At 40.4% G+C, this 27,204-nt stretch overlaps 1 protein-coding gene across 2 annotated transcripts in view; it reads left to right on the top strand.

The window, feature by feature from the left end:
* Positions 1 to 26,993, top strand: part of SLC12A8 (solute carrier family 12 member 8) — a 149,366-nt gene extending 122,373 nt beyond the window's left edge. For both annotated transcript variants that reach the window (XM_028502720.2, XM_036018216.1), the window contains 5 exons: positions 2,681 to 3,326; positions 16,382 to 16,479; positions 17,042 to 17,159; positions 23,179 to 23,239; positions 26,523 to 26,993. In XM_028502720.2, coding sequence (XP_028358521.1) covers positions 2,681 to 3,326; positions 16,382 to 16,479; positions 17,042 to 17,159; positions 23,179 to 23,239; positions 26,523 to 26,685 — 1,086 coding nt within the window. In that variant the 3' untranslated portion in view covers positions 26,686 to 26,993. The remainder of the gene's footprint in view (positions 1 to 2,680; positions 3,327 to 16,381; positions 16,480 to 17,041; positions 17,160 to 23,178; positions 23,240 to 26,522) is intronic.
* The last annotated feature ends 211 nt before the right edge of the window (positions 26,994 to 27,204 follow it).

Genomic DNA, 27,204 nt, shown 5'->3' with positions numbered 1-27,204 from the left:
CCAGCAGAACTTTGTTTCTGGGACACTGAAATGTGAATTTCATGTGATTTTCATGTGTCACAAAAATATTACTCTTCTTTCTATTCCACCCCACCCCCCCCCAGCTGTTTAAAAATATAAAACCACCTTTGGGTCTTGGGCACATATAACCAGATGGCGGCCAGGTGTGGCCCAGGGGTCACGGTTTGCCAGCTCCTGGTTTACTCCACATGCATCTCCAAACAAAATGATTTGATTTTGTCTGTTTTTTAACTTTATGTGAGCGTGGCATGCTTCTCTCACTCAACATCATGTTCATGAGATTCGTCCCTACAGCACAGCATTCCTCGTTTGTTGCGGTTTATTCATGCGCTGTGCTGCCTCGGACACTGGGGCCACTCCGTCCGGGCCTACGGCAGCCAGCGCAGTGAGCACTCCTGCGCAGCAGGCGGTGAGCATGTGGGGTTCTTCCAGGCCACCTGCTCTTGGGGCAACTGCTGAACCTACGGTCTGTGTATCTTCTCTCACTAGAGAACATAAAACCTTTTTCCAAAGTAGTTGTATTAATTTGCTCAGCAGTGGCTAAGCATTACTGTTTCTCTGTGTTCTCGCTAACACTTGATAATATCAGACCTAATACTTGCCAGGCTGATGGGTGTTTAAGGGTATCTCTCTATGGTTTTAATTTGTATTTTCCTGACTATATAATGACATTGGGCATCTTTATTATTTTTCATAGGCATTCTTTTGCTCTCCTTTTTTAGTGGGCTGTCTATCTTTTTCTAAGGATTTTGTAGGGATTTCTTTTGATATATTTTGTCTGACCCTTTGTCCCTTACACAAGGTGGGCAATTTACAGTTGTGAATATGTGAAACACATAGCTTATTCTTGTATTATTATTTACTAACTATTGTATTATTTGTAAAACAACTGTAAACCTACGTTTGCCTATCCCTATATGTTTTAAAAATATCTTTTCCCATTCTGTGGCTTGCTTTTCATTTCTTCACAGTGTCTGTTGGTGAACAGAAGTCCATGTCTGAGTGATTTGTCTCTTTACAACTGTCCTTGTCAGAGTCCCACCTGGACTGCTAGCATTTCCTTCAGCATACCTGGGACCCTCCTTTTAAGTTCTTTTTAGTTTCTGAGGATTTACTTTATTCTCAGTAGTTTTATTGCTAGGATTTGCTAAAGAATTGTAGCTGTACCAAAAAAAACATAATTCTCAAAAAAAGTAAAAGTGTAATTTTACTTTTTTTGTTTTTTAAGATTTTTGCTCCAAGGTTCTAGGGAAGGTATTTCAGGTCAATAGGGCTCTGATCCTCAGAGACTCAGGCTGATGATGATTTGCCATCTTCATCCTGTGACTTCATAGAATTCCAGCCTTCAGTAATGGGGCACACCTGGAGGAACACGCGTGGGCGGTCCCTGGGGCAGATCTGGAAGTGGCTTATATGCCTGACCTTCACATTCCAGAGTGCTGTCAGCAAAGGAGGTGGTTAGATCCTGTGTGTGTCCTGAGGATAAATTCTTACACTATTTGCAAATGGAAAATGAAAAAATGAGAAGAAGCATCAAGAATTCTCCTTGACTGAGCAACCGGAAGGATGCACTGCTGTTTTCTGAGCTGGAAGATGGCAGAAGGAGTAGATTTGAAGAGCAGGAGACTGGGGGAGCAGCAATCTGATTTTGGACACATTAGGTCTGAGATCCTGTTAGACATCAACTGGAAATGTTGAGTAGACAGCTGAATGCTTAAGTCTGGACTTAAGGAAACATTTCAGGCTGGAGATTTAAATTTGGGATTTGAGAGCATAAAGCTGGTAAGTAAGGCCATGAGCTAGTTGAGATTACTTGGGAAGAGAGTGCAGATAGATAAGAGAAAGGGGTCTGAGGATGGAGCCTGGGCGGCTTTCAAAGATGTGGGGGAGCAGCAGAGACAAAGGAGCAGTCACTGAGGAGGGAGGCAAATCAAGAGGCAAGAGGTGAAGAAAGTCTTTCAAAAACCAAGGAGCGATGAGCTGGGTCAAACGTAGTTCTTAGGTTAAGGAAGATGAGGATGGAGAGGTGACTATTGTTTTTAGCCCAAGGACTGCGTCAGTTTCTCTGCTGCATCTCTTCTGTGGAATAAGAGATTATAAGGAGTTAGCACATATTTTCCACTCCTATCATGAAGGTCACATCCCCACCTCCATCCATAACAGGTGTTGTGTATGTGTGTGTGTGAGCATGTGCGTGTGTGTGTTTAGTATTGGAATTTCCTCACCGTAGCCACCAATGATTCTGCTGTCTTCTAGGGTCTGCCACTCCCCTACGGTAATTTTCTCACGACGGTCTGGAAAGAATCAACTTTCCATCCTTTTTATTTCCAAAGCAGTGCTAAAACTGATGAAAGACCAAAGGAGAACTACTAGGGAAGTCCAAGTTCTAGACTGATGCCCCATACGACTAGTACCCATGGTGTGTCGGGAGCCCGCTGTGAGTTGGCCATGTCACGCATTTTATATGCATTTAGCTCTGATCCCACAATAATTCCATGGGTTGGATATTACTGTATTATCCCAAGTGTGTAGATGAACAGCTATTAACATACCAAGCATCACTTGGGAGAAGTGGCTGAGCCCTTTTGAGTTGTGTTTTTATCACATGTGATTTTCTTCTGAAATATCATAGTCCTGCATGTTATTTCTGTTTTTGCAGAAAGGGCCAAATAAAACACCCATAGCTGCCATCTGCCTGACAAGCTTGGTGACCATGGCCTTTGTCCTTGTGGGTCAGGTGAATGTTCTGGCTCCCATCGTCACCATCAACTTCATGCTGACGTACATCGCGGTGGATTACTCCTACTTCTGCCTGTCCATGGTTTCCTGCAGCCATCCCCAGGTGCCTGGGTCAGTGCACAGGGAGAGCATGGAAGCTCTCCACTGTTCTGAGCACCTGCTGTTGGAAAAGGCTCCCAGTTATGGCTCTGAGGGCACTGCCCGAAGCCTCTCTGAGGGCACTCTGCTAGAATTCACCAGAGACATGGATCAGCTCCTCCAGCTAACCAGGAAGCTAGAGGGTAGCCAGACCAGGCCAGGAGACAGTGACAGGATCCCGGAGCATCAGAAGGGGAAATGCAAGAAGGCCACCAAGCAAACCCTACAAGATAGCTTCCTCTTGGACCTCAAGTCACCAGCTTCCTTTTCTCCTGAAGGCCCTGACAGATTGCCCACTGACTACTGGCAGGGGCAGGAGTCCTGCTGGTTCAACCAGCATTCCAGAAGTGAAAGGGCTCATCCTGGGGGAACATATGGAGAGCAGCTTGTCCCTGAGCCAAGCAACCAGCCAGGGCCAGGTGGAGAAGGTGAGTGCTCTGAAATTGTACTGGGGCCTCCTAATTCAGGTTGACTACTGGTTGCCTCACCTGCTTGGTTATCACAACCCTCTTTCAGGTCCTTAGCCAGCTACTTTATGGCTGTTTTTTTTCCTTGTTTGTTTTGTTTTATATTTATTTTAAAAGTTATATTCAGATATCAGCTAAATTTGTAATTCTACTCTTATAGATAAGTGATTTTAAACAGAAATTCCTATCTACTCCTATATGTGGGAGCCATGACTGCTAATTGAATTCTAATTTTATTTTACTCTAAAATCAGTGGAGGTATAAGGCCAACATGAATGAAAACCAATTTCCTTTTTCAAAAGAAGTGGAAATGTGCTTTGACAAACTGCCTGGCAAGGGCTCAGTACGCTTTGTCTGTGGAAGATGAATATCCCAAAACAGGCACAAGGGGATGGAGAGAAGGTGGCAAAGCGGGGACAGCTTTTCTTCACTTTCTGAAATCTACAAACACGGAGACACAGACAGACTTCAAAGAGAGGCTTACAGGAGATGAGAAATTCTGAGAGAGGGAGAACTCAATCTTTAAGTCTTCCATATTTTAGGTATTTGACATGTCCTTTCATGAATATCCATGTAATGGATATTCATGTTTTCCATTTCATCATGAAGACCCTGAGGCCCTGTGAGGGCACAGAGAGGTCTCGGAGCTGAGCGTTTGCGCAGCTGGACATCACGCCCAGGCCTGCCCCTGTGGAGGCCCCTGCTTCCCTTTACACAGCCGGCCCCTTGACGCCAGTGGGCCGAGAGGAGGAGACGGAGGGACATGGAAAATGTCTAAAAATAAATGCTTTACCTTCTTCCATATACATACTTTTTCTTCTTTATCTCCAAATTAGTATGAGGTTTTTAATGATAGGAGCATTATTACAATTTTTAAAATTACCTTATCAACATAAGTGTATAGTTTAATGAGCCAAGTGGAACTAAAAGTCACATAATCAAAAATGCCTCCCATTCTTCTATACTATCCCATTAATCCTTTTCTGCCTCCTGGTTTAACCCCTAGAAAACCCCACTTTTAACAAAAAAGGTGCTTCTTCTGTTAACCTAAGTGTTAGTAAATAATATATTTGTATTGCTACTTTTTTAAAAGATTTTATTTATTTATTTTTAGAGAGGGAAGGGAGGGAGATAGAGAGAGAGAGAGAGAGAGAAACATCAATGTGTGGTTGCTGGGGGTTATGGCCTGCAACACAGGCATGTACCCTGGCTGGGAATCAAACCTGCAACACTTTGGTTCGCAACCCGCGCTCTATCCACTGAGCTACGCCAGCCAGGGCTGTATTGCTACTTCTTGATGTCAGTTTCAGATATCATCTTTTGACTTCTTGTTATCATAAATGAGGATTTAGCTCATTTATGCCATTCTGACTCCCCATTCAATGTCTCAGTGTAATTAATTATATTACAGTTTTGATTAACTTAATACCTAGTATTTATATTATCATGATTGAGTAACTATTGCTTAATTCTGAGCCATACACTCTACTATGATTACATTTCCTTTTTTGTCCATCATTTTGTTTCCTGGAGTTAAGAATTGCATTGATTTTTATTTATTTATTTATTTATTTTTTTGCCATAAATTTTTCTCTAAATGCTCTGGCAGATATGTCAAATGCCTCTTAATATTATTTTCCAAATGCTTGGATTCTTCAGAAATCTGTCACATCCATTTGTTTTCCCCTCTGTCCCGTGGCTACTCTATGGTTCTACTCTGGACGGCCTGTTCTCCAGGCCTGCTGCAAGCTGTTGTCTTGGAATTCTTCTCTTTATGGCATTTTTTTGTTGTTGGATCCAGAGAATAAGCGATTTTTTTTGGATCTAGGGTACAAGAGACTTCTTGGATACAATATAATAGCAGACTTTTGGCTTTTTTTCTTTCCTGCCTATGTAGCATTGAGTGACCTCCCTATATTTGAACAGTTTCCAATGTTGTAAGTCTTGGTTGGAGGCAAAGCAAGCCTTTCACACTCAAAACAAAATGCCAGGTATCTGTTTTCCACCCTCTCCAGCAGCCAGAGTTCAGGCGCAAGACCAAGGCTCTGCTAATCAGATAAGCCCTTCTTATACTGGGAACCAGAAACCCAAAGGAATGGGATTTGGAGGAACTCTCAGGAAGTCTAACAGTAGCTGCGGGACGACCATTCCTGGTCCCAGCATCAGGGTTTTCAGGGCCTACGGGTAGGCTGTGCGTCTGGACCATGTGCCTGCAGCGCTGATGTCCTCACTAGGCTGCTCTGGCAGAGAATTTGAGTGGTGTTGTTGGCTGCAGGGCCCTGAACTTGATTCACCAGCCTTTCCAGCTGTTCTCAGAGGGGAGGCTGGGAAATGTCTTTTTGGCTGGTCATATTGCTGTTTCACGTGAAATTGTGTAGATTTTTTTTCCCTAAGGAAGAGGAGGAGCTTGGGTGGCAACAATCATTATACCACAATTGTCCTGTTTTTCATTTCCAAGAGCTCTTGCTTATAAATTAATTTGCCCTTGTCCTTCTAAAAACAATTTAACATCATCTTATTCTTGTTATGGGTTCAGTGGTTTATCTTATCTTCCTGGTAATATTACTTATTCTCCCTTTGAAGTCTTTTTCTGCTCTTTTTACTGCCCTGTGTTCTCTAGGTTCTTTTCTCTTTGTCTTGGTGTTCTCTCTGTCTCTCTGTCTCTCTGTCTCTCTCTCGTCTTTACTAACATGTCTGTTGGTCTTTTGATTTCTTTTCTTACTTTGAAGTATTAAAAAGCATACTGGGCAGGGCTTGTTCATTGGGGTACCTAACTGTAAAATGATTAGGGAGTAAGCTAGGTTCTTCACAGGGGACCCCCAAATGTATCTCTAGAGGGTTTCTTCTGGGGCTCTTCAGTTCTTCTGCAGAAGGGTCATTTAATCTCTTGCTTGGGGCTCACGCAGATGGCTGCTTGCATTCAGGGAGCAAGGGAAGGGAAGGGACTTGGGGGCCCCCCATCTTTAGGATAGGGGCTTTCATTTAAATCTTGTTTCTAGCTCCAGTTCTATACTCTTTGATGAGCTTGGTGTCCCAAGTCTGGGCATTCTCTGGTTTGTTTTCTTTAGAGAAAACCCCCTTGGGGAGTGGACTGGGCAAAGAAGGAGTTGTTACCTGGCTGGATGGGTAGAGGACCTGAGTGTCCAACTGTTTCATACACAGTTTTGCGACCAACCCCTTGCACCTTACCACTTCCTAGGGACATGGCGCTTCCTGATCCTGAATTCTCTGAAGTCTACCAGGTGCCTTGGGGCTGCTCCTTACCTGCACCTTATCTGTAGGCTCTAGGGTTCATCCTCCTCTGCTCTGCCCGGTCTGTTACCACTCTTCTGTTACCTTTTCATCTTCCAAGACTTGTTTTCTTCTTTCCTTTCTCATTCTCCCTGTGTTTGTGGGTTTATAGCTATTTAATTCCTTTTCTGTCTTCTTTTCTGACTTTCAGGAGAGACATATGGTCAGGTTGCCATGTTTAATCAATGAAGTGGTTGCTACCCAACTGCCCAATCTAGAAATGTCATAGCTATTGACTGCTCATTCTCCTCCACCCTTGCTGTCTTTCCCTTGGAATAGACCCTCATCATCTTGCACCCAGGCTCTTGTTATATCTCCAAACTAGTCTCCAGCCTCCAGATTTCCCCATATCCTACTTCTCCTTCTCATTGTCCACTGGATGATCTTTCTGAAATGAAATTCTCATCATGTCTCTCTTGATTAAAAACCTTCACTGGAATCTAATGCCTTGATCTTAAGTCCATCTTAAGTCCAAGATCCCTGCTGTGATCTGCAAGGTTCTTTAGGTCAGTCCTGCCCTGACCCACCTTCCCGGCCACTTTTCTCATGACGACCCACGCACTGTGTGTTGAGGCTAAACCCAGACTAGTGCCCTAAACACATCGTGTTCCGTGTGCCTTCCTGCCTTTGAGTATGCTGTTCTGCCTTCTCAAATTGCTTCACCTCCCCCAACTCCATCTGGAAAATTCTGACTTATGGTTTAAAGTACGTTTGGCTTTCCAGGCCCATTTTTACCCCCTCTGAGAAGGATTACCTAATTTCCCTGCTGTGCAAGCATAATATTTGATTCATACAGGAAGTATAAATAAGTATCACATTGTTTTATACATTCAAATCACATGTGTTTATACATCTGTCTTCAGGCCCACTCGTCTGACTGTCTTAAGGAAAAGCAATACTAGTTTTGTTCCTTTGCCTCTAGACTGTGAGCTTCCTTTAGTCACAAACCAGGTCTTTTCACCTTGTATTCATCCCAATATTCCCACACGGCCATGGCACACAACAAACAGTAAAAGCTGGTTATATTGATGGACATTTGAACACATAATTTCTAAAAAAGTGAAACATTGATCAGTGAAGTAGACTAGAAAGTGTTAAACTATTATAAGAACCTAATGTGTGACAAACCAGATGCATAAAATTATAAGAATTAAACCACTATTGAATAAATATTGTTGAGAGCAAATGGATCCAAAAAATTAACTTGGGGGCTATATTTTATGCCTTACATAGCCATGAATTCCTTATTTATAACAGCTGTGCAAAAGAGATATTTCTGACTATTGAAGGCATCATCAGAGATAAAAAAGAATCTGATTAACTAGAAATAAAAAACATTTGAACAACAGTGTTGCAGAAGGAAACAATTATTCAGACAAGCACAACTGATAAAAGCATACCTTCCAAAGCATATTATTTTTAAAAACAGGAAGGTCAAAATCCAGATTCTACTAAGCAGAGGTCAGAAGAGATGAATATGTAGTTTACATTTGAAAAATCAATACCCAGACTCATTCACTGTCTACTCAACAAACTATTATTGTTAAGTGTTAAACAATGTTAGTAGCTAAAAAATAGGCAGCATTTATTAAGCATGTCCCATGTTCCTGGCACTGAGAGAAGCACTTAACACAGATTTTCTTACCTTGGTTCACTGTAGAAAGGTTCTACCTTTTTGCAGAGGTTTAGAGAAGTTGAAACCTTGCTCAGGATGCGAACCAGTCAGAATTTGAACTCAGATCTGTTTCACTTTAGAACCTGTGTCCTTAACCACTAAGTGTATGCTGCTTGCTGTCAGTATGTTTTATGAACTGGAGCATGGTAGTGATTAAATGAACACAAATTCAACCACCTGTAAGATATCATTGCATATCTATTATACTGTCAAACGTTTAAATAAAGATAGTAGTAGGTCTGTGGTCATCAAGTACACGTACACATTGTTGGAAGCAATGCCCGTGGATTCATTTCTTCTGGATCTGTAGGTTAAAGATTTTCATCAACTTTGGGAAGTTTTTAGCCATTATTTCTTTAAATATTTTTTCTGCCCTTTCCACTCTTTCCCATCCCTATGGGACTACTATTACCCATAGCTGGTTCACTTGACATTGTTTCCCAGGCCTCTAGGCTCAGTTTCTTTTTCTTCCACCTATTCGTGTCTCTCTTACAGTTTGAATCATTTCTATTGATCTACCTTTAAGTTTCACTGATTCTGTCTTCTGCCATATCAAACTTGCTGTTGGACCCATCTAGTAAATTTTTCATTCCGTTGTTGTGCTTTTTAGCTATAGAATTTTCACCTGGTTCTTTTTTCATAGTTTATATGTCTCTATTGATATCCCTTATTTGGAAAGTCATTGCCATCATTTTTCCATAAGTCACTGACATTGTGTTTTCACTGAATTCCTTGAGCATATACATTATACTAGGTGCTTTGAAGTCTTTGCTAAACTCAAAGTGGCCCCACTCAGAGTCATTTTCTGTTGATTGCATGGGTCACAGTTTCCTATTTCTTTGCATGTCTTATAATTTTTTATTGAAAACTGGATAATTTAGATGATATGTTGTGGCAACTCCTGACTCTGATGTGTACTTTTGAGTTTTTGTTGGTTTGTTTTAGCAAATTGCCTGTATTTGGATTATGGAATCTGTTTCCCCTATGGTGTGTGGCAGCTGGTGTCTTTACTCAGTTTTTCTTTATTCTTATTTTAAATTTTAAGACTGTATTCCTAGGGGGTTGCCCCTAGGCCCCTATGGGCCCCATGTGTCTACATGGCCCATAAGGCTTCTACCCTCTCCCAGTGTATCTGTCTGTGGGATGGGAAAACAGTCAAAGTTGCAGCCAGTTCTCCAGTCTTCCATGGATCTTGCTTTTTGCCAGTCTCTCTTGGATCCTCCCAAGAAGGGGAATAGCTTTCCAGTCATCCAGGGAAATGTGGGGAGCTATAGATCTTCTATGGCTCTCTCATTACTAGGCTCTCCCAATTAAACTTCTGCTTGTTCTCTGCTACCCCTACGTGGGTCTGCTATATCCGCTAGCAAAGCTGAGTAGTATTCCCCACTCAATTTCCTACTGCACTCACCACATTTAGCTTATAAAGGCTAGCCGACAATTTTGTAGGTTTCTGGCCAGTTCCATGGTAAGGATAAGAACTATGTCAGGAATGGGAGAAGCCCAGGTGAGAAGGTAATAGACTGTCACTGTTCTTACCCTTAGCTCCAACAGTTTTGGGGGTGAAAACCCACTTCTTAATTTTTTGTCTCCATTTGGTAAATTTCTGGAGCCCTGAGTGATTGTTTTCATTTATTTTGTCTAGCTGTACACTTAGTTCTTATGGAAAAGAATTCCCCAACCTTTTCATATGCCATAGCTGGAAGCCCCTCTGGTTCATTCTTCCTGGAGCCGGATCTTTCAAGATGTAACAAGAAATATAAACTTGTTTAATGGCTCTGGCTTACTAAATCTATTTGGAGGAATTGTATAATCAAGTTAGAAGTAAATTAAATGTACAGCATTTGGAAAGTGGTTAAAAGAATTGCACTGTCAGCATGATATAAGACCACATGGACTTGAAACATGAGCCTTTGTGGACTGCATCAGTGTGCATTCTTGGTCTGTACATGCTAACTGAAGCTGTGTGTTTGTTATCCTGATAAAGATATGGGGTGCATTTGTAGAGATGGTTTAATGTTTTCCAGTAGTTTGTATAAATTACTTAAGTTCATGATTTTAAAAATTAACATAATTGTTTTCACCCTTCATGCTCAGAGTTTTTATATGTGCATGGGTTTGTGAATATTGAATTTGTTAGACATACTACTATTATTTTTATTATATTTTTAATATTTGATATTTTTATCATGCCTGATGCATGGTTTTGTTTGTTTTTTTTGTTTTGCCGCTAAGACTTGAAAAGGAAAGTTGCCTTTCTGACCATTACTCTAGAATTTCTCATATGAAAAATGTCCCCTTTTAACAATAGTTTACAAGGCTTGTTTCTTCCAACAAAATCCTCACAAGAGAAAAAAATTCCTTTGGCAGCTTGGAAGGATTTTGAAACTATGTTATCTGCGTGTTTTGTCAAACCTGTTTGAGGTCATTGAGCATCCTTGCATGAATTCTCTCTCACATTCTGATGTATAAAACTGCATTGTGCTTGCCTGGAGGATACACCCCCTTCCTTACCACTTCCTCCTGAGTTCCTTAGAAAACACACTCACACAATTCCCTTAGGTACAGTATAATTGATACTGTGCAAGATCAAGATTAAGTGTGAAAGGGTGAGCTTAACATTTTGCAAACCTCGGAGGGGCAAAAATCTAAGTTCTTAATCAATAGTGTTCCTTCTTAATAACCAAAGGGGAGGACTTCTGGCCAAGATGGAGGCACAGGTAGACACACTGTGCCTCCTCACATAACCAAAAGGACAACAACAAATTTAAAAACAAAAAATAACCAGAACTGATAGAAAATTGAACCGCATGGAAGTCCGACAACCAAGGAGTTAAAGAAGACATTCATCCAGACTGGTAGGAGGGGTGGAGACAGGCAGCTGGGCCGAGAGGCAGCAGCTGGAGGACTGGGGCTGGCAAGTCTGCAGCTGGCGGGCAAGGCAGCGGCTGACAGACTAGGCAATATGCTGGCTGGCCAATAGGCTGGTCCCACATTCGCGTGCAGATAAACCGGGAGGAACAACTGGGGAGTGAGACAGACCACGCAACCCAGGGTTCCAGTGCAGGGAAATAAAGCCTCAAACCTCTGATTGAAAACATCTGTGGGGGTTGAGGCAGCAGTGGGAGAGACTCATTGGCTCACAGGAGAGTTCACTGGAGAGACCCACAGGGACTACAATGTACACAAACCCACCCACCTGGGAATTAGCACCAGAAGGGCCCAATTTGATTGTGGGGAGTGGGGGAAGTAACTGAAAACTGGCAGAGAGTGGAGCAAGGGCCATTGTTCCCTCTCAGACCCCTTCCCCACATGCAGTGTCACAGTGCAGTGACGTGGGTTGCCCAGCCCTGATGAACACCTAAGGCTCCACCCCTTACTATGTAACAGGCCAGCCGAGACAAAAAAAAAAAATGGCCTAAATGAAAGAATAGATCAAAGCTCCAGAAAAAAATACAAGTAAGCAATGAAGAGGTAGCCAACCTATCAGATGCACAGTTCAAAATACTGGTAATCAGGATGCTCACAGAATTGGTTGAGTATGGTTGCAAAACAGAGGAAAAAATGAAGGCTATGCTCAGTGAAATAAAGGAAAATGTACAGGAAACCAACAGTGATGGAAGGGAAACCAGGACTCAAATTAATGGTGTGGACTAGAAGGAAGAAATAAACATTCAACCAGAACAGAATGAAGAAACAAGAATTCAAAAAAAATGAGGAGAGGCTTAGGCACCTCCAAGACCTCTTTAAATGTTCCAACATCAGAATCATAGGGGTGCCAGAAGGAGAGCAATAGCAAGAAATTGAAAGCTTATTTGAACAAATAATGAAGAGCTTCCCCAATGTGGCAAAGGAAATAGACTTCCAGGAAGTCCAGGAAGCTCAGAGAGTCCCAAAGAAGTTGGAACCAAGGAGGAACATACCAAGGCACATCATAATTATATTACCTAAAATTAAAGATAAGGAGAGAATCTTGAAAGAAGCAAGATGAAAGGAGACAGTTACCTACAAAGGAGCACCCATAAGACTGTCAGCTGATTTCTCCAAAGCAACCTTGCAGGCAAGAAGGGGCTGGAAGGAAGTGTTCTGAGTCATCAAAGGCAAAGACCTACCTACATCCAAGATTGCTCTATCCTGCAAAGCTATCATTTAGAATAGAAGGGCAGATAAAGTGCTTCCCAGATAAGATCAAGTTCAAGGAGTTCATCATCACCAAGCCCTTATTATATGAAATGTTAAAGGGACTTATCTAAGAAAAAGAAGATAAAAAACACATACAGTAAATGACAGCAAACTCACAGTTCTTAACAACCAAGCCTAAAAAAAAACAAAAGCAAAAACAAACTAAGCAAACAATTAGAACAGGAACAGAATCACAGAAATGGAGATCACATGGAGGGTTATCAGTGGGGGAGGGGAAGAGAGGGGAAAAAGGTACAGAGAATAAGTAGCATAAATGGTAGGTAGAAAATAGACAGGGGAGGTTAAGAATAATATGGGAAATGGAGAAGCCAAAGAACTTATATGTATAACCCATAGGCTAAAAGGGGATAATGTGGGTGGAACACGGTGTGCAGGGCAGAGGGGAATGAGGGGGGGGATGGGACAATTTTAATAGCATAATCAATAAAATACATATTTAAAAAATAACCAAAGGGGCAACTGTATTTCACTAAACCAATGATTGAAAAAGTGAATCACGTGTTGAGCATCTTAAAAGTGTACAATTTAATGAATGCAATAATAGCAGTATTCTTTCTTAAAAAAAAGTAACAGGGCCATCAATTTAAATCAATCATAAACTTTGCAGAGTTTATTTTAATCCACAATTAATAAGGAAATGTTTTTTGAGCACTTCTACACATGAACTTCTCAATGTCTAGATTTGGCATTTAGGGATATAAAAGACAGTTCTTGCTCTCAGGTGTGGAGGTATAAAAGGTGAGTATAACAGTTGGCAGCACATGATGAAAGAAGACATGTTGAGAGTATGAAGAATTCTCTGGGGTCTAGAGTGGTTTGTTTTTTCATTTAACCATATGAACTGTTCTAGGTGCTGGAACATGCTGAATAGACATAGATCTCTGCTTTCATTCAGCTTGCATTCTAGTAGGGGAAGACACATAAACAAACAAACAAACAAACATGCACTGTAATGTCAGGTACTATGGTAAATAATAAAGAGGGGTGATGGGATAGAGAAAGACTAGGGTGAAGAGGGGATACTCTTTCAGATGGGTTTGTCAGAAAAGATCTCTCTGAGAAGAAGATATTTTAATGGAGAACTGAATTGTATAAAGTAGTGAGCTGTGCAGAGATGTGGGAGAAGGGTTTCAGGCAGAGGAAATGGCATGTATACAGGTACAGGCAGGAACTGGATTGGCAGATTCCAAGAAGAGCAGTGGTCCAGCAGTGACTGGACAGGAGTGTGCAAGGGGAGAGAGGTGGGAGATGAATACCATGAGGAAGGTGGAAGTCAGTGGTATGTAGGGCCAGGACTGTGATAGAAAGCTGACAGAAGTTCTAGCTAAGGCTGCAATATGATCAGATTCAGGCTTTACGATGATCACTGGCTTTGTGAGGAATGTATTATATAACGGTAAGAGAAGGCGCCAAAGCCGATTTGTAGGTATATTAATTAAGTTAGGCTAAACTGCTATAAGAAATAACCAAATATGTAGTGGCTCAAATACAATGGAAATTGATTTCTCACTTGTACTAACAGTCTGGGAAGGGTGTTCCAAGTAAGTGGGAGGCTCTCCTCCATGCACTGATCCAGGGACCCAGGTTCCCTCCATCCCCTGTCTAGGACCTTGTCATGTGCACAGTCAAGACTGACTTACCATGTGCAGATTTCAGGTATGGAGAAGAGGCACACCGTCTCTCCCAAAGATCTTGTGCAAAAATGGCACTCATCACTTCTATTGACATTTTATTGGTGAGCATTTGGTCACATGCCACACTTACTGCCACAGTCCCTACCACAGGAGCTCACTGCAGTAAATCAGAGACAAGTGGTTTGGGCTAGGGTGAGAGCAGTGCCTGTGGCAAGGAGTGGTCATATTCTGAATATATTTTGATGGTAGAATTAACAGTATGTACTAATGGAAGAGATGTAGGTGTGAGGAAAAGAGGAGCCAAGAATGAGTCTTAGATATTTGAGTGAATGCTGTTGTCATTTATTTAGATGAAGAAGACTTGGGAAGAATAAATTTCTGCTTCAGCCATGTTGAGGTTTGAGGTGCTTGTTAGATGTGTAAGGGGAGATATTGGGAAGAAAACTAGATATTCAAATTTTCAATTCAAGTGTCAAGGATGACATAAAACTGGATCATTTTTATTCGAATAGTATTTAAAGCCATGGGATAAGATGAGATCTCCTGGGAATGAGTATATATGGGGGGGGGATGCTGGGGACTGAATGAATGTTGGATCGTACAATATTTGGGGATTGGAAGTAGGAGGTGAGCCAGCAACAGAGACTGAGAAGAAATGGCAGTGGAATAGGAGGAAAACTGGGACAGTGAGGCATCCTAGAAACCAAGAGAAGAAAGTGTTTCAATTAGCAGGAAGTGATCACGTGTTTTAGATGCTGTTGGAAAGGTGGAGTAGGATGAGGACTTAGAGTTGACCATTACATTTGAAAAGATCAAGTCATTGGCAACTTTAGGAAGATGAGTTTTGTGGAATGTTACAATCTTATGAGTGGGTTGAGGAAATAATGGGAGGTAAAGAATGTATAGGCTACTCATGGCCATCATAAACAAATCAACAAACAAGTGTTGGAGAGGATGTGGAGAAAAGGGAACCCTAGTGCACTGTTGGTGGGAATGCATACTGGTGCAGCCACTGTGGAAAACAGTATGGAATTTCCTCAGAAAACTAAATATGGTACTGCCTTTTGACCTGGCAATTCCACTGCTGGGATTATACTTGAAGAACCCTGAAACACCAGTCCAAAAAAACCCTATGCACCCCAATGTTTGTAGCAGCACAATTTACAATAGCCAAATGCTGGAAGCAACATAACTGCCCATCAGTAAATGCGTGGATCAAAAAACTATGGTACATTTACACAATGGAATACTACGGAACAGAAAGGAAGAAGGAACTCCTACCCTTTGCAACAGCATAGATGGATCTGAAGAGCATTATGCTAAGTGAAAGAAGCCAGGCTGTGGAAGATAAATACCATATGATCTCACCTATAAGTGGAACCTAATCAACAAAACAAACAAGCAAGCAAAATATAACCAGAGACACTGAAATTAAGAACAAACTGACAGTAACCAGAGGGGAGGTAGGAGGGTATATTGGGGGGGGAGGGGTTTTCAGGGACATCTATAAAGGACACAGGGACTAAACCAAAGTGAGGCAGGATTAAGGGTGGGGAGTGGGGATGGCTGGGGTTGGGGGGAGTAGTAGGGGGAAATGGAGACAACTGTACTTGAACAACAATTTAAAAAGTTAAAATTAAAAAAAAATAAAATAAATAATTCCCAAAGGATTAAAAAAAGAAGAAGAAGCAGCAGATTGTATAGGCTATTCTTTTGAGGAGTTTTGCTGTATGGAAGACAAAGAAATAGGGGTTGACCAGAAGGTATTTTTTTAGGTGGGAGAAATTACAATATAAAATATTTGTATTTCATGGAAATGATTCAGTATAGGAGGGAAAAATCAATGATGCAAAAGCAAAATCCCTGAGCAGGGCACAAATGGAAGGATGGGCCCTACATAGGAGCCAGGACTGTTTACCCACTGTACAAAGAGGAAAGGCAGAAGAGAGGGTTCAGATGTAACTGGGTTGGTAGATTTGGTGATGAGAGAATATGAAAGTTCTCCTTTGAGAGGAGAAATTGTAAACGTGTTACATCAGAGAGTAGGAGAATGAGTTGACTAAAACCACAAGGGAGTTAACAGTTGAAGTAAGTGGAAGTTATCTTTTAGGCTGAGTTACAAAATTGGAGAAGAGCTCATAGGTATTTGCTAATAAAAATAGAAAAGGATTTGATAACAAATTGGTAACCAAGGATTTGACTCATTTATTTTTTAGATTTCTTCCTAAAGCATAGGCTCCAGGAACAAGACATCCAGAGCAGACCTACTTCTGCCTATGCCCGCATGTGCAATCCCTGGGTCTCCCTGCTGGGGGTGAGTAGCTTCATTTTGATCTCAGTTGTCTGTGAAACATAATTCAGGTGGAGATATGTGTGACCTCAGGGTTGGGGCTGTGGGGAGGAAGAGGAAGTTCTTAATTAACCAGGAGCAATATGATTTAACTCTCTGTCACATTAGAATTTAGATGAGACTACATATGGCAAGATCACATTTAGTGCACCACTTATGTCAGTGGTTTACTTGTAAAATAATTGATCATCTCTGATAACCTCTGGGTTACTAAAGTTCTAGGTATATCCAATTTAGAATCATTTCACTTTATTTCTTCTAGGGAGGGGTAGGACAAAGCTATGATAGAATATCTATCTACTTATTGATAGTTTTGATTAGAGGGTACTTCCAGAAGGTATCTTCTCAAGTATCTGTCTGGTTAAGTGAGGTCTCTTGAGTTATGAGTGAACTCCAATTAAGCAGACTTTTATAGTGATCAGTGGCTGATGTGAGGGACTATTGTTTCTTAAGGCACGAGCCTTGTGGTTTGCTTACCATGCGATAAACCATTAGGTGACTTGCCTTTCCTACTCTGTTTCCACAGGCTGTCGGGTCCCTTGTCATCATGTTTGTGATCCAGTGGGTCTACACCTTGGTTAACATGTGTGTTGCTGCGGTTGTGTATTTCTACATTGGTCGGACCAGTCCAGGGCTTCACCTAGGTGAGCAGCAGAGCCATTCCACTCCCTCCTCCCTCCTTCTCTTTTAGCACCCACTGAAGAAATGTGTTTTCAGCACCTATTAAATGCCAACACTGGCTCAGATATGAACCCTATTTTCAAGTAGTTCATAGTCTAGGAGGAAAAATGTGATATACACATAAATGACAAGAAATTAAAAACTAACTTGTGAGATTTATAAAACATGTAGAAGTAAAGCAAATGACAACAATAGCACAGGGGCCAGGAAGGAAGAAATGGAAATACACTGTTTGAAGTTTCTGATACTCTATGGGAAGTACTATTGTATGATATCACTTAGTGGTAGACTGTGATAAGTTAAGAATGTGTACTACAAACTCTAAAGCAACTATTAAAAATAGCAAAGAGTTGCCCTGGCTGGTGTGGCTCAGCTGGTTGGGCATTGTCTCATAAATCGAAAGGTGGCAAGTTTGATTCCAAGTTGGGGCACATGCCTAGGTAGCAGGATCGATCTCAGGTCTGGGGCGTGTGTGAGAGGCCCCCGATCCATGTTTCTCTTTTGGTTTGATGTTTCTCTCCCTCCCTCACTCTCCCTTCCTTCCTCCCTCTCTAAAATCAATAAGCATGTCCTCAGGTGAAGATTAAAAATAGAAAGTTATAGCTAGTGAACTAATAAAGGAGATAAAGTTAAATTTAAAAAATGCTCGAATCAAAATATAGCAGAGAAAGAGGAGCAGATAATAAAGGGCATATGGAGCAAACAAAAAGCAGATAACAAGGCAGTTTATATGAACTTAGCCATATCAGTAATCACACTAAGAATAAATGGTCTAATACTCCCAATAGTGGTTGAAACACTGAGTATGTCAGACTAAATGAAAAAGAATGACACAATTATATTCTACCTGTATAAAACCTACTTTAAATATAAAGACACACAATAAATCGAAAGTGAAAGGATGGGAAGAGACATGATCACATGAGTCAAAACAGAGCTGGAGTGACAGCATTAACAGTTGGCAAAGGAGGTTTTAGAGAAAAGAATATTACTAGGGATGAAGAGGATTATTTCATAAAGATAAAAAAATTACCAAGAAGATATAATAAACCTTAACATTTATATACTTAAAACCAGGCATAACTGTAACAAGAAATAGAAAATTCCGTAATTGTAGACAGAGATTTCAACACCTCTCTCTCAATAATGATAAAACAAGTAGGCATAAAATCAGTAAGACTTTAGAAGACTTGAATAACATTATCAACAAACCTGGATAAACAAAGATTTATACAACATTCCACCTAACAACAGCAGAATATATGTTCATTTTAAATTCATTTCAAGACATAAAAAGTCTCAATATGTCTATTTAAAGGTATTCGAGTCAATTGAAGAACAAAGTATGTTCTTTGACCAAAGAGGAAGTAAATTAGAAATAAATAACAGACAGATATCTGGAAAATCCCCAAATGTTTAGAAACAAAAGAACACTAAATAACACCAAATGACTAAGAACACTAAACAATGCTAAATTAACTAAGGAAACTAAATAATTCATGGCTCAAAGAAGAAATAAAAAGTAAAATTTCAAAGTATTTCAAACTGAATAAAAATGAAAATATAACATAAAAATTATAGGAGGCAGCTAACTAGGTATTGATAAGGTAGTTTATAGCATCAAATGTATATATTAGAAAAGAAGAAATGCCCCAAATCAATGACCCCAGCTTCAACGTAAGAAACTTGAGAAAGAAGAGCAAATTAAATCCAAATAAGAGAAACAGTGAAACAATGAAGATCAAAATAGAAATCAGTAATATATAAAACAAGAAAAAAGTAGAAAATGGCAATGAAACGAGAAGCTGGTTATGTGAGATCAATAAAATTGACAAACTTTTGGCCAGATTGATCAGAAGGGAAGGAGAGAAGGTAAAAATGACCAATGTCAAGAGTGAGGGAGATGACATTGCTAGAGAGTGTACAGATATTAAAAGAAAAATAAAGAAGTATTTTAAACAACTTTATGTCAGTAAATTTGATAACTTGGACAAATTCCTTGAAAGATACAAACTATTAAAGGTTACTCTAGGAGAAAGATAGGGCTATTTAAATTCTATTAAGGAAATTACACTTGTGCCCTGGCTGGTGTAGCTCAGCGGATTGTGCACGGGCCTGTGAACCAAAGGGTTGCTGGTTCAATTCTCAGTTAGGGCACATGCCTGGGTTGTAGGCCAGCTCCCCAGGTGGGGACACATGAGAGGCAACCATACATTGATGTTTCTCCCCCTCTCTTCCTCCTTCCCTTCCCCTTTCTCTAAGTAAATAAATAAAATCTTTTTAAAAAATTACGCTTGTCATCAAAACCTTCCCACGAAGAAAACTCTAGGCCCTGATGGCTTCACCAATGAAATCTACCAAACACTTAAGAAAGAAAGAATATAAATTCTATACAAACTCTTTGGAAATCTACACATTAATCTCTCTCATAAACATCGATACAAAAATTCATAACAAAGTTTTACCAAATTGAATAGAAAATATAAAAAGGATAATACATCAAAACCACGTAGGTTTATCTCAGGAATTCAAGGTTGGTTTAATATTCTGAATTATTCCATGTAAATCACCATATTTACAGACTAAGGAGGAAAACTAAAACATTTCTAAGAGGAAATTAAAGAAATAAATGAAGAGATGTACTATGTTTATGAACTGGAAGATTCAATATTCTTAAGACATTATTTCTTCCCAAATTGTTCTATCAATTTGACACAATCCCAATCAAAATACCTGTTGCCTGTTTTTATGGACATTGACAAGCAGGCTCTAAAATATGTATATGGAAATGCAGAGGATGTAGGATAGCCCCACCAACTTTGTAAAAGAAGAACAAAGTTGGAGTACTTACACTACCTGATTTCAAGACTGATTATAAAGCTAAGGTAATCAAGAGAGCATAGTATTGAAATGAAGATAGACAAATAAATCAGTGGACAGAGTAGGAAGGCCAGAAATTTATCCATATGTAAATGGTCAGTTGATTTTCAAAAAAGGTGCAAAAGCAATTCAGTGTAGGAAAAAAAATCTCTTTAGAAAATAGTGCTATGACAATCAGATATCCATATGCAAAAAGTAAACTTTAATCTACATATCATACAATGTAAAAATAACTCAAAATAAATTCTAGAATTTAATATAAAACATAAAACTATACAATTTTAAAAGAAAGTAAAGGAAAAAAAATATCTTTGTGAATCCGAATGAAAGGCAAAGACTTAGATACAACACCAAAAGCAGGAAAAAAGTTGCTAAATTGGACTTCCTCAAATTAAGGACTCCGATCTGCCAGGCACACAGGTAGGAGAATGCAAAGGCAAGCCACAGGCTGTGAGAACATGTTAGCAAATCATATATCTGAGAAAGGACTTATATCTAGAATATATAAAAACTCTCAAAACTGAATGATAAAAAGACAAACAAAAAGATTTAAAGAATGGGCAAAAGTTTTAAATAGATTTCACCAAAGGGTGTATATGGATGGCAAATAAGCAAATGAAAAGGTGTTCAACATGTTAGTCATTAGGAAATGCAAATTAAAAACACAATGTAATACTATTCCACACCAATTAGGAGGATGGGATTAAAATTTAAAATACTGATCATGCAAGGTGTTGGCAAGGATGTGGAACAACTAGAACTGCTATATACTGCTGGTGGAAATAAAATAATACAACACTCCGTAGGACAGTTTGGCAGTTTATTAAAAGTTACACTTGTACCTGCTATATAAACTAGCCAATGTACTCCTAGGTATTTATATTCATAGCAGCTTAATTTGTAATAGCCCAAACTGGAAACCATATGAATGTCCACCAACAGATGACTATAAATAAATTGTAGTATAGCTATAAAATGAAATACTCGGTAATAAAAAGAACATGCAATGACATGGATGAATCTCACATAACTATGCTGAGTGAAAGAAATCAGACAAAAAGAGTATATAGTGTATTATTTTATGTATATAATATAAAGTTACTAAAAATGCAAACTAACCTATAATTAAAGCAGGTCAGCAGTTGCTTTTAGATGGGGTTGGGGATGGCTTGAGGAAACTTTCGGAGGTGGTAGATGTGTTCATGATCTTGCTTGTGGTGATGTCTTCACAGTGCACTCCATGTGTCAACACTTACTAAATGGTACACTTGAAATGCATGTAGTTTGTTCTAGAAATGGACTCTGAAGTAATCAGGTATGTTAAGACACACAGGCACAGAAACGATTGTCATGGAGGAATGAGTTTATACTCACAGATCCCTAGAAACGGAGGCACAGCAGGCATGCCAAGTGGAGTCACATGAAGGAGGACCAGGGTTGGTCATGAGGGAGAGGAAGAGGGAAGACCATGGCTCAGAGCTTTTATTAGGTTTTTGTTGGGAAGGAATGGGTGAGCCAGGTAGGTAGCTGAGCAAGTTTAGGATTAGATAGTTTGAATAATTTCAGTTATAGGGCTGGTTTCTAGTTGTCTGGTATCTGGCCCTAGTGTGATTTAGGGCAGGGGTGCCTTGACTTGGTGTGGGAGAATTTGACAAGGGAGATGGTTTGGGGTGTGGGCCCTGGTTTGGTTGGTTTGTATATTGAAGGTTTGCTCACAGTGGGGTTTGTTGCTATCTCCAGGAATTAGCACCTCTAGGATCAAGGCCCCAACTGCCAGAGCATCAGGAATATAGAAAGAAAGAAATTATAGTCAATACTCTGTTTCCTGTATGTCAGTTATTTTCAGTGATAAAGCTGTTTAAAATACATTGTTGGGAGAGGTGGTGGGGTTGAGCAAAAAAGGATAAGAAAAAGAGAAAGAACTCACTGACACAGAAAAAAATAAAATAAATTCACGAGCAAACTGAAGAAAAAATTCTTCATAATTAGAATAATATGGTGTATACTTTTGAAAGAAGTGCACTTTATACGCTTAGTCACATATACATTAAGAACAATGCTTTGGAGGACTTCTGGTCAAGATGGCAGAGTAGAAGAGGGAATAGCAAATTCCAGAAAGAAGATGTGCCCAGTCGAAGGCCCTCAGGGGTGACCTATGATGAAAACCCAGGTCTCTCAGTTCCGGATCCTTCAAAAGCCCCCTCTTCTGTGAAACCTCCCTGTGATGGTTAGCTTTTTGTGTCAACTTGGCTGGGCCGTGAGGTGCCCAGATTAAAGATTATTTGTGGGTGTGTCTCTGTGGGTGTTTTCTTTTAATTTTTAAAAATTTATTGATTTTAGAGAGAGAGAGAAGGGTGAGAGGAAAGAGAGAGCGAGAAACATTGATTTGTTGTTCCATTTATTTCTACATTCATTTATTTCTTTTCTTGTATGTATGTGCCCTGACCTGGATCAAACTATATATATAAAGTTATATATACATCTAATTTGCTATGTGAGATTTTTTTAAAACCCACACTGAAGGAGGGATGAAGTATTTTGTATTAAAGTTGATTAGCCCTATTCTAATCAGTGTGTCTGTGTCAACAACAACCTCGCTTCAAACTTCAGCTCTAACATTTCTACATGTTGAGCTATTTGATTCACTCACACCTGTGGAAAACTGAGTGCCAGTTCCTGTGGGTGTTGTACTGTGAGTAAGACAAGATGAAAAAGACATGCTTGCTATCCTCATGGGGCATATGGTCTAGCAGGGGATTATATAGGACATATTTAACACATAGCTTGAATCTAAGAAAAAAATATTATCAACATTTTTTAAATTCCTAGGACTGAAGTTAACAACTTGTCTACTTTTTCTCTGTTTCTTTCTTGGGATTTTGGAATTTAGAAATAAATTTTTGGAAACTACATATGGCTACGAAGTCCTTAGCAGGCTACTGTTAGGGAATATTTCAATGAATATGGCTTGGTTAGGCTTAAAGAGGAAAAAAATGTGTTAATTTTATGTGTGCGTCAGGGAATGTACATTCTATTAAAACTGGGGTTCTAGATGCATACCTAGAGCCTTCATCAATATTTATGTATATGTCTTCCCTGTAGGATCAGCCTCCAACTTCAGTTTTTTCAGATGGATGAGGTCTCTTCTGATCCCCTCCTGCAGGTCAGTGCTACTTGAGGGCCAGGACCAGAGGGGATGAGTGTCCCTTGGTCCTGGGAGGTGCTAAGCATGTGCCATTTCTTGCTTTGCTTGGGTGAATTGTAGCGTGGGAACCTGACAGTTGAGAACCTCGAGGAGATTCAGAGTTTGCTCCTCACTGCCCTCCACCACCCAGGCCTCAGGCTCAGCTCATCAGAAATGTCCTCTGACTCATGTCCTCTTCCCTTCTTATCCTCAGGAATCATGAACAGAGGCTTTATTTAGAATCTGATTGCTGGATGATAAGTCAAGAGAGCTACTCCCAGTGAGTTCAGGCTAAGACACACTAGCATCAATATGTCATCACACACAAGATTAGGGCCCAAAGGACTACTGTTCTTCCATCTCAAGGCTGAGATGGTTGATACAACTGTGCTGGTGAAAGTGAAGATGCCAAGTACAGAAATAGGTAGATTAGAGATCCCAGAGGACTTCTGTGGGACCTCCATGTTCAAATATACAAGGAAACGGAAGCACAGACTTCCCTGCAAAACAGGAGAAGGCCTCATAGAGAAGGTGATTTCATGAGCACCCTCATCTCCTTCCTCCTTCTCCACCCTTCTGGAGACAGTGCTTCCCCACCTTTGGAGGCCTCGGGACCCTGGGAAATTACCTCCCTTCTCCCTCGATATCAGTGAAGAGCCAAAGCTGCAGGCTTGGAAAATCCAGGCAGAACCCAACCAAGGGTTTATTTGGTTTCATCCTGTTGTTTTGTTTTTGAAACTCTAGATGTCTGGGTTGTACTTGCCAATATCTTCACCTTCCATGTCCAGACATTGCTAATGGATTATGAAATCCTTTCCCTTTGGTCCCAGAATCTCCCCCCCCCCATTTCTTATTGTGATACAACACATGTAACATAAAATGTGTCATCTTACCATTTTTCAGTGTCCAGTTCAGTAGTATTAAGTACATGTATATTGTTGTGCAACCATAACCTCTGTGAATCTCCAGAAGTCTTTGTCTTGCAAAAAACAGAAGCACTTTATCTATTCAACAGTAATGCCTTCTTCCTCCCTTTTAAGAATCCTTTTTAACACAAGTCATTATAAACACTACCAATTTGTTTTAGATTGCACAAGAAATGAAACCTTGGTGCTAGAGCCTGGGATGATGAAGAAATAGGAGCAGGGTCTATGGAAACCAACAGGAAAAATGCTAGGAGGGAGGGTGGTGTGCAGGGGTGTCCCTGTCATCTGCTGGAAGTTGGGCTACATGCTCTGTGTGGGGCTATGGGAGGGTGGGGTCACCCCTCTGCTTCTCTTCCAGTCTGTGGCGCCAGGTCGGGTGACCCAGGTCACAACACTTGTACACTGATCTCTTTTCCCCGTCACATAGTCCCGAGGAAAAGTAGAGTGTAAATGGAAATAGCTTCTGTGTAGAGGATGCCTACAAATCTGGACATGGAGGTGATGACTGGTTAAGAGTGTTTGGCCCTATCTGATTTTCAGGAATATTTTTAGGCATTTGCAGTTTTAAAGCCTGCACATGGCCATTTGAGGCCACCGCTCTTTATGCTGCCCTCTGAATTCCTAGAATTTCACCTCTGAGGTCACAGTAGTGCTGTGTAGAAAGAAAGAAGAATGTATTAGAAGGAGATTATTCTTAGAAAAGGACAATCCTTTGGTTAGGATAGAACCCAGCCCACACTATTCATAGCTCCGTGGGTCTATGCAGTGGGCGATGGAGGATTCAGTGAAGCCTCAACATCAAACTTGCTGGTGTCACCATGGCTACTGGATGTTTTGTGATAATTATTGAGGAGGGTAAAAGGACCAAAAAATGGTGATTTATCTAAAATAGAAATTGCTAGTTGTGTGTTTTTATTTTGTAGTTTTGGGAGAATTTTTTGTTAAATAACTATAGACCCAGATGCTCTTCAAACCAAAGAAAAATAAATAATATAGCAGAGGTGTTTGAGCAAAGGAGTTTGGCTACTTCCTTTCTTATGCCTGCAATTCCCAGAATTATATAATATTTAGCCTGACCTTGAGAAGGTGTTCTTTACTGAAGTCCTTGCAACTGCCCAGATGAGAATTCTTAGACCATTTGAGATTAGAAAGTGAAGTATATTATTTATCAGAACTCAGAAAAATGCTATTGTTTCACTTAAAAAAAAGAGAGAAAGCATTAATGAAAAAATGCACTAGCAAAAACACATGTTTATTGCTTTGGCATTTTTACCACTTTCAACCTTACTTCTAGAAGATTCAGTCTTTATAGAAGCCAATTCATTTCTCAGAAAACCTCAGCCTCCCTCATTCAGATCTGTTCCCATCAGTGGCCGCAAGGCCTTAGTCATGTGATCTGAATTTCTGTGGCAGCACTTTTTGCCAGTGAGTGGAAGCTTTCTGCTTAAGTTCTAAAGATTTAAACATTAGATTTCTACCTTCGAAAATGTTTTACAACTATCAGGTATATTCCTCATTTATACAGCTGAACATTGCTACTCATAAGTAGATGATTCTTTTTGAGTGGAATCTCCAAGTGGCAGTTCCTGTCTGAGGCCTGACCAGGGCTGCGCTGCAGGAAGCGTGGGGGGGGGGGGGGGTGTTTCCGAGGCCACTGGGCTGGTTCGAGGCACAGCGGTGACGGTGTCTGGCTGCTGTAGGTACCTGAGTGCCAGTCTGATCTTTCCTCATTCCCTTCTGCCTCTGGCACTTTCTTCACGAATTCTTAACACTTTTCTTTACCAGTTTATTCCAACTCCAACTGTATGTGGACACTTGAATGCAATCCATATTGGGACTTGTTCCTGACTCAGGCAACACTGGTGTCAAAGGCTTTGTGGTTTACCTTGTAGCTGCTTGTTATGTTCAGCCTTGGCTCTGGAGGTCATTCCTTATTCAGCTTCCTTTTCCATGAATCAAGGAGAAGGTTTCTCTTTCTACTTTTCTCAGGTTTTTAGCCTCTCCATTCCATTATTTTATTTGACAAAAAAGCAAAGAAGCGCTGTAGAGCCCCAACCTGACACTATTTGGATATTTATTTTGTACAGTTTTATACATTTCTGCTAAAGAAACGTAAATGTCACTTCTTTCCTTATTTTATTTGATACTTATTTCTCATACTTTGTTCTTCAATTGTTGTGTGTAAAGCTTTCAACGTTATGTTTTTTAAATATAGGTTCAATAATAAACACAATGATGTTTTTGCAAATAATTTTTCTATCTCAGAGAAGACTCATTTTTACTGTTTATGTCTTGCTCTTTCCTTCTGACCATCCTCTGTGTCTCTCTCACCAAAGGAACTTGCGATCCCCCCAAGAGCAGATAATTTTGGCGCCGTCCCTGGCTCGGGTTGACATGGAGATGACCCAGCTGACCCAGGAGAACGCAGACTTCGCCACTCGGGATCGCTACCACCACTCCTCCCTAGTGAGTCGGGAACAGCTGATGCCTCAGTACTAGGCAGCCCAGGGACCCACCTCTCTTGGAGCTGTCTAGTGCACAGCAGACTCAAACCCCAGAGCCTCTGTGGAACTGGTTCTCCTCAGTAGGAAACGCAAAGACCTGTCCTCCCACTGCCATTTTGGATGGAAATCTGCATTCTGGTCTGGGGCACCACATCCAAACCGGCCAACTCCTGGAACAGCAGTGGCTCTGAAATGCGCACCTGGTCGGAAGAGCTCCATGTGGACACCAAGACTTCCAGGTGTGGAGAAGCAGACCAGACTACTTGTTCCAAGGGCAACAATAAATGGTTATTTAAATTTTTATTTTATTATTTACTTTAAAATTTTTTTAAATTATACTTTATTGATTATGCCATTACAGTTTTCCCAATTTCCCTCCTTTACCCCACCTCCACCCTGCATCCCCAACCCTCCAGCATCCCCCACCCTTAGTTTATGTCCATGGGTTATACATTTAAGTTCTTTGATTTCTCTGTTTCCTATACCATTTTTTTACCTCTCCCCATCTATTTAA

The sequence above is a fragment of the Phyllostomus discolor genome, chromosome 2 (genome assembly GCF_004126475.2).
Source record: "Phyllostomus discolor isolate MPI-MPIP mPhyDis1 chromosome 2, mPhyDis1.pri.v3, whole genome shotgun sequence".
Lineage (NCBI taxonomy): Eukaryota > Metazoa > Chordata > Mammalia > Chiroptera > Phyllostomidae > Phyllostomus > Phyllostomus discolor.
The sequence above is the reverse complement of the archived record's forward strand: the minus strand, read 5'-3'. Positions and strand labels throughout refer to the sequence as shown.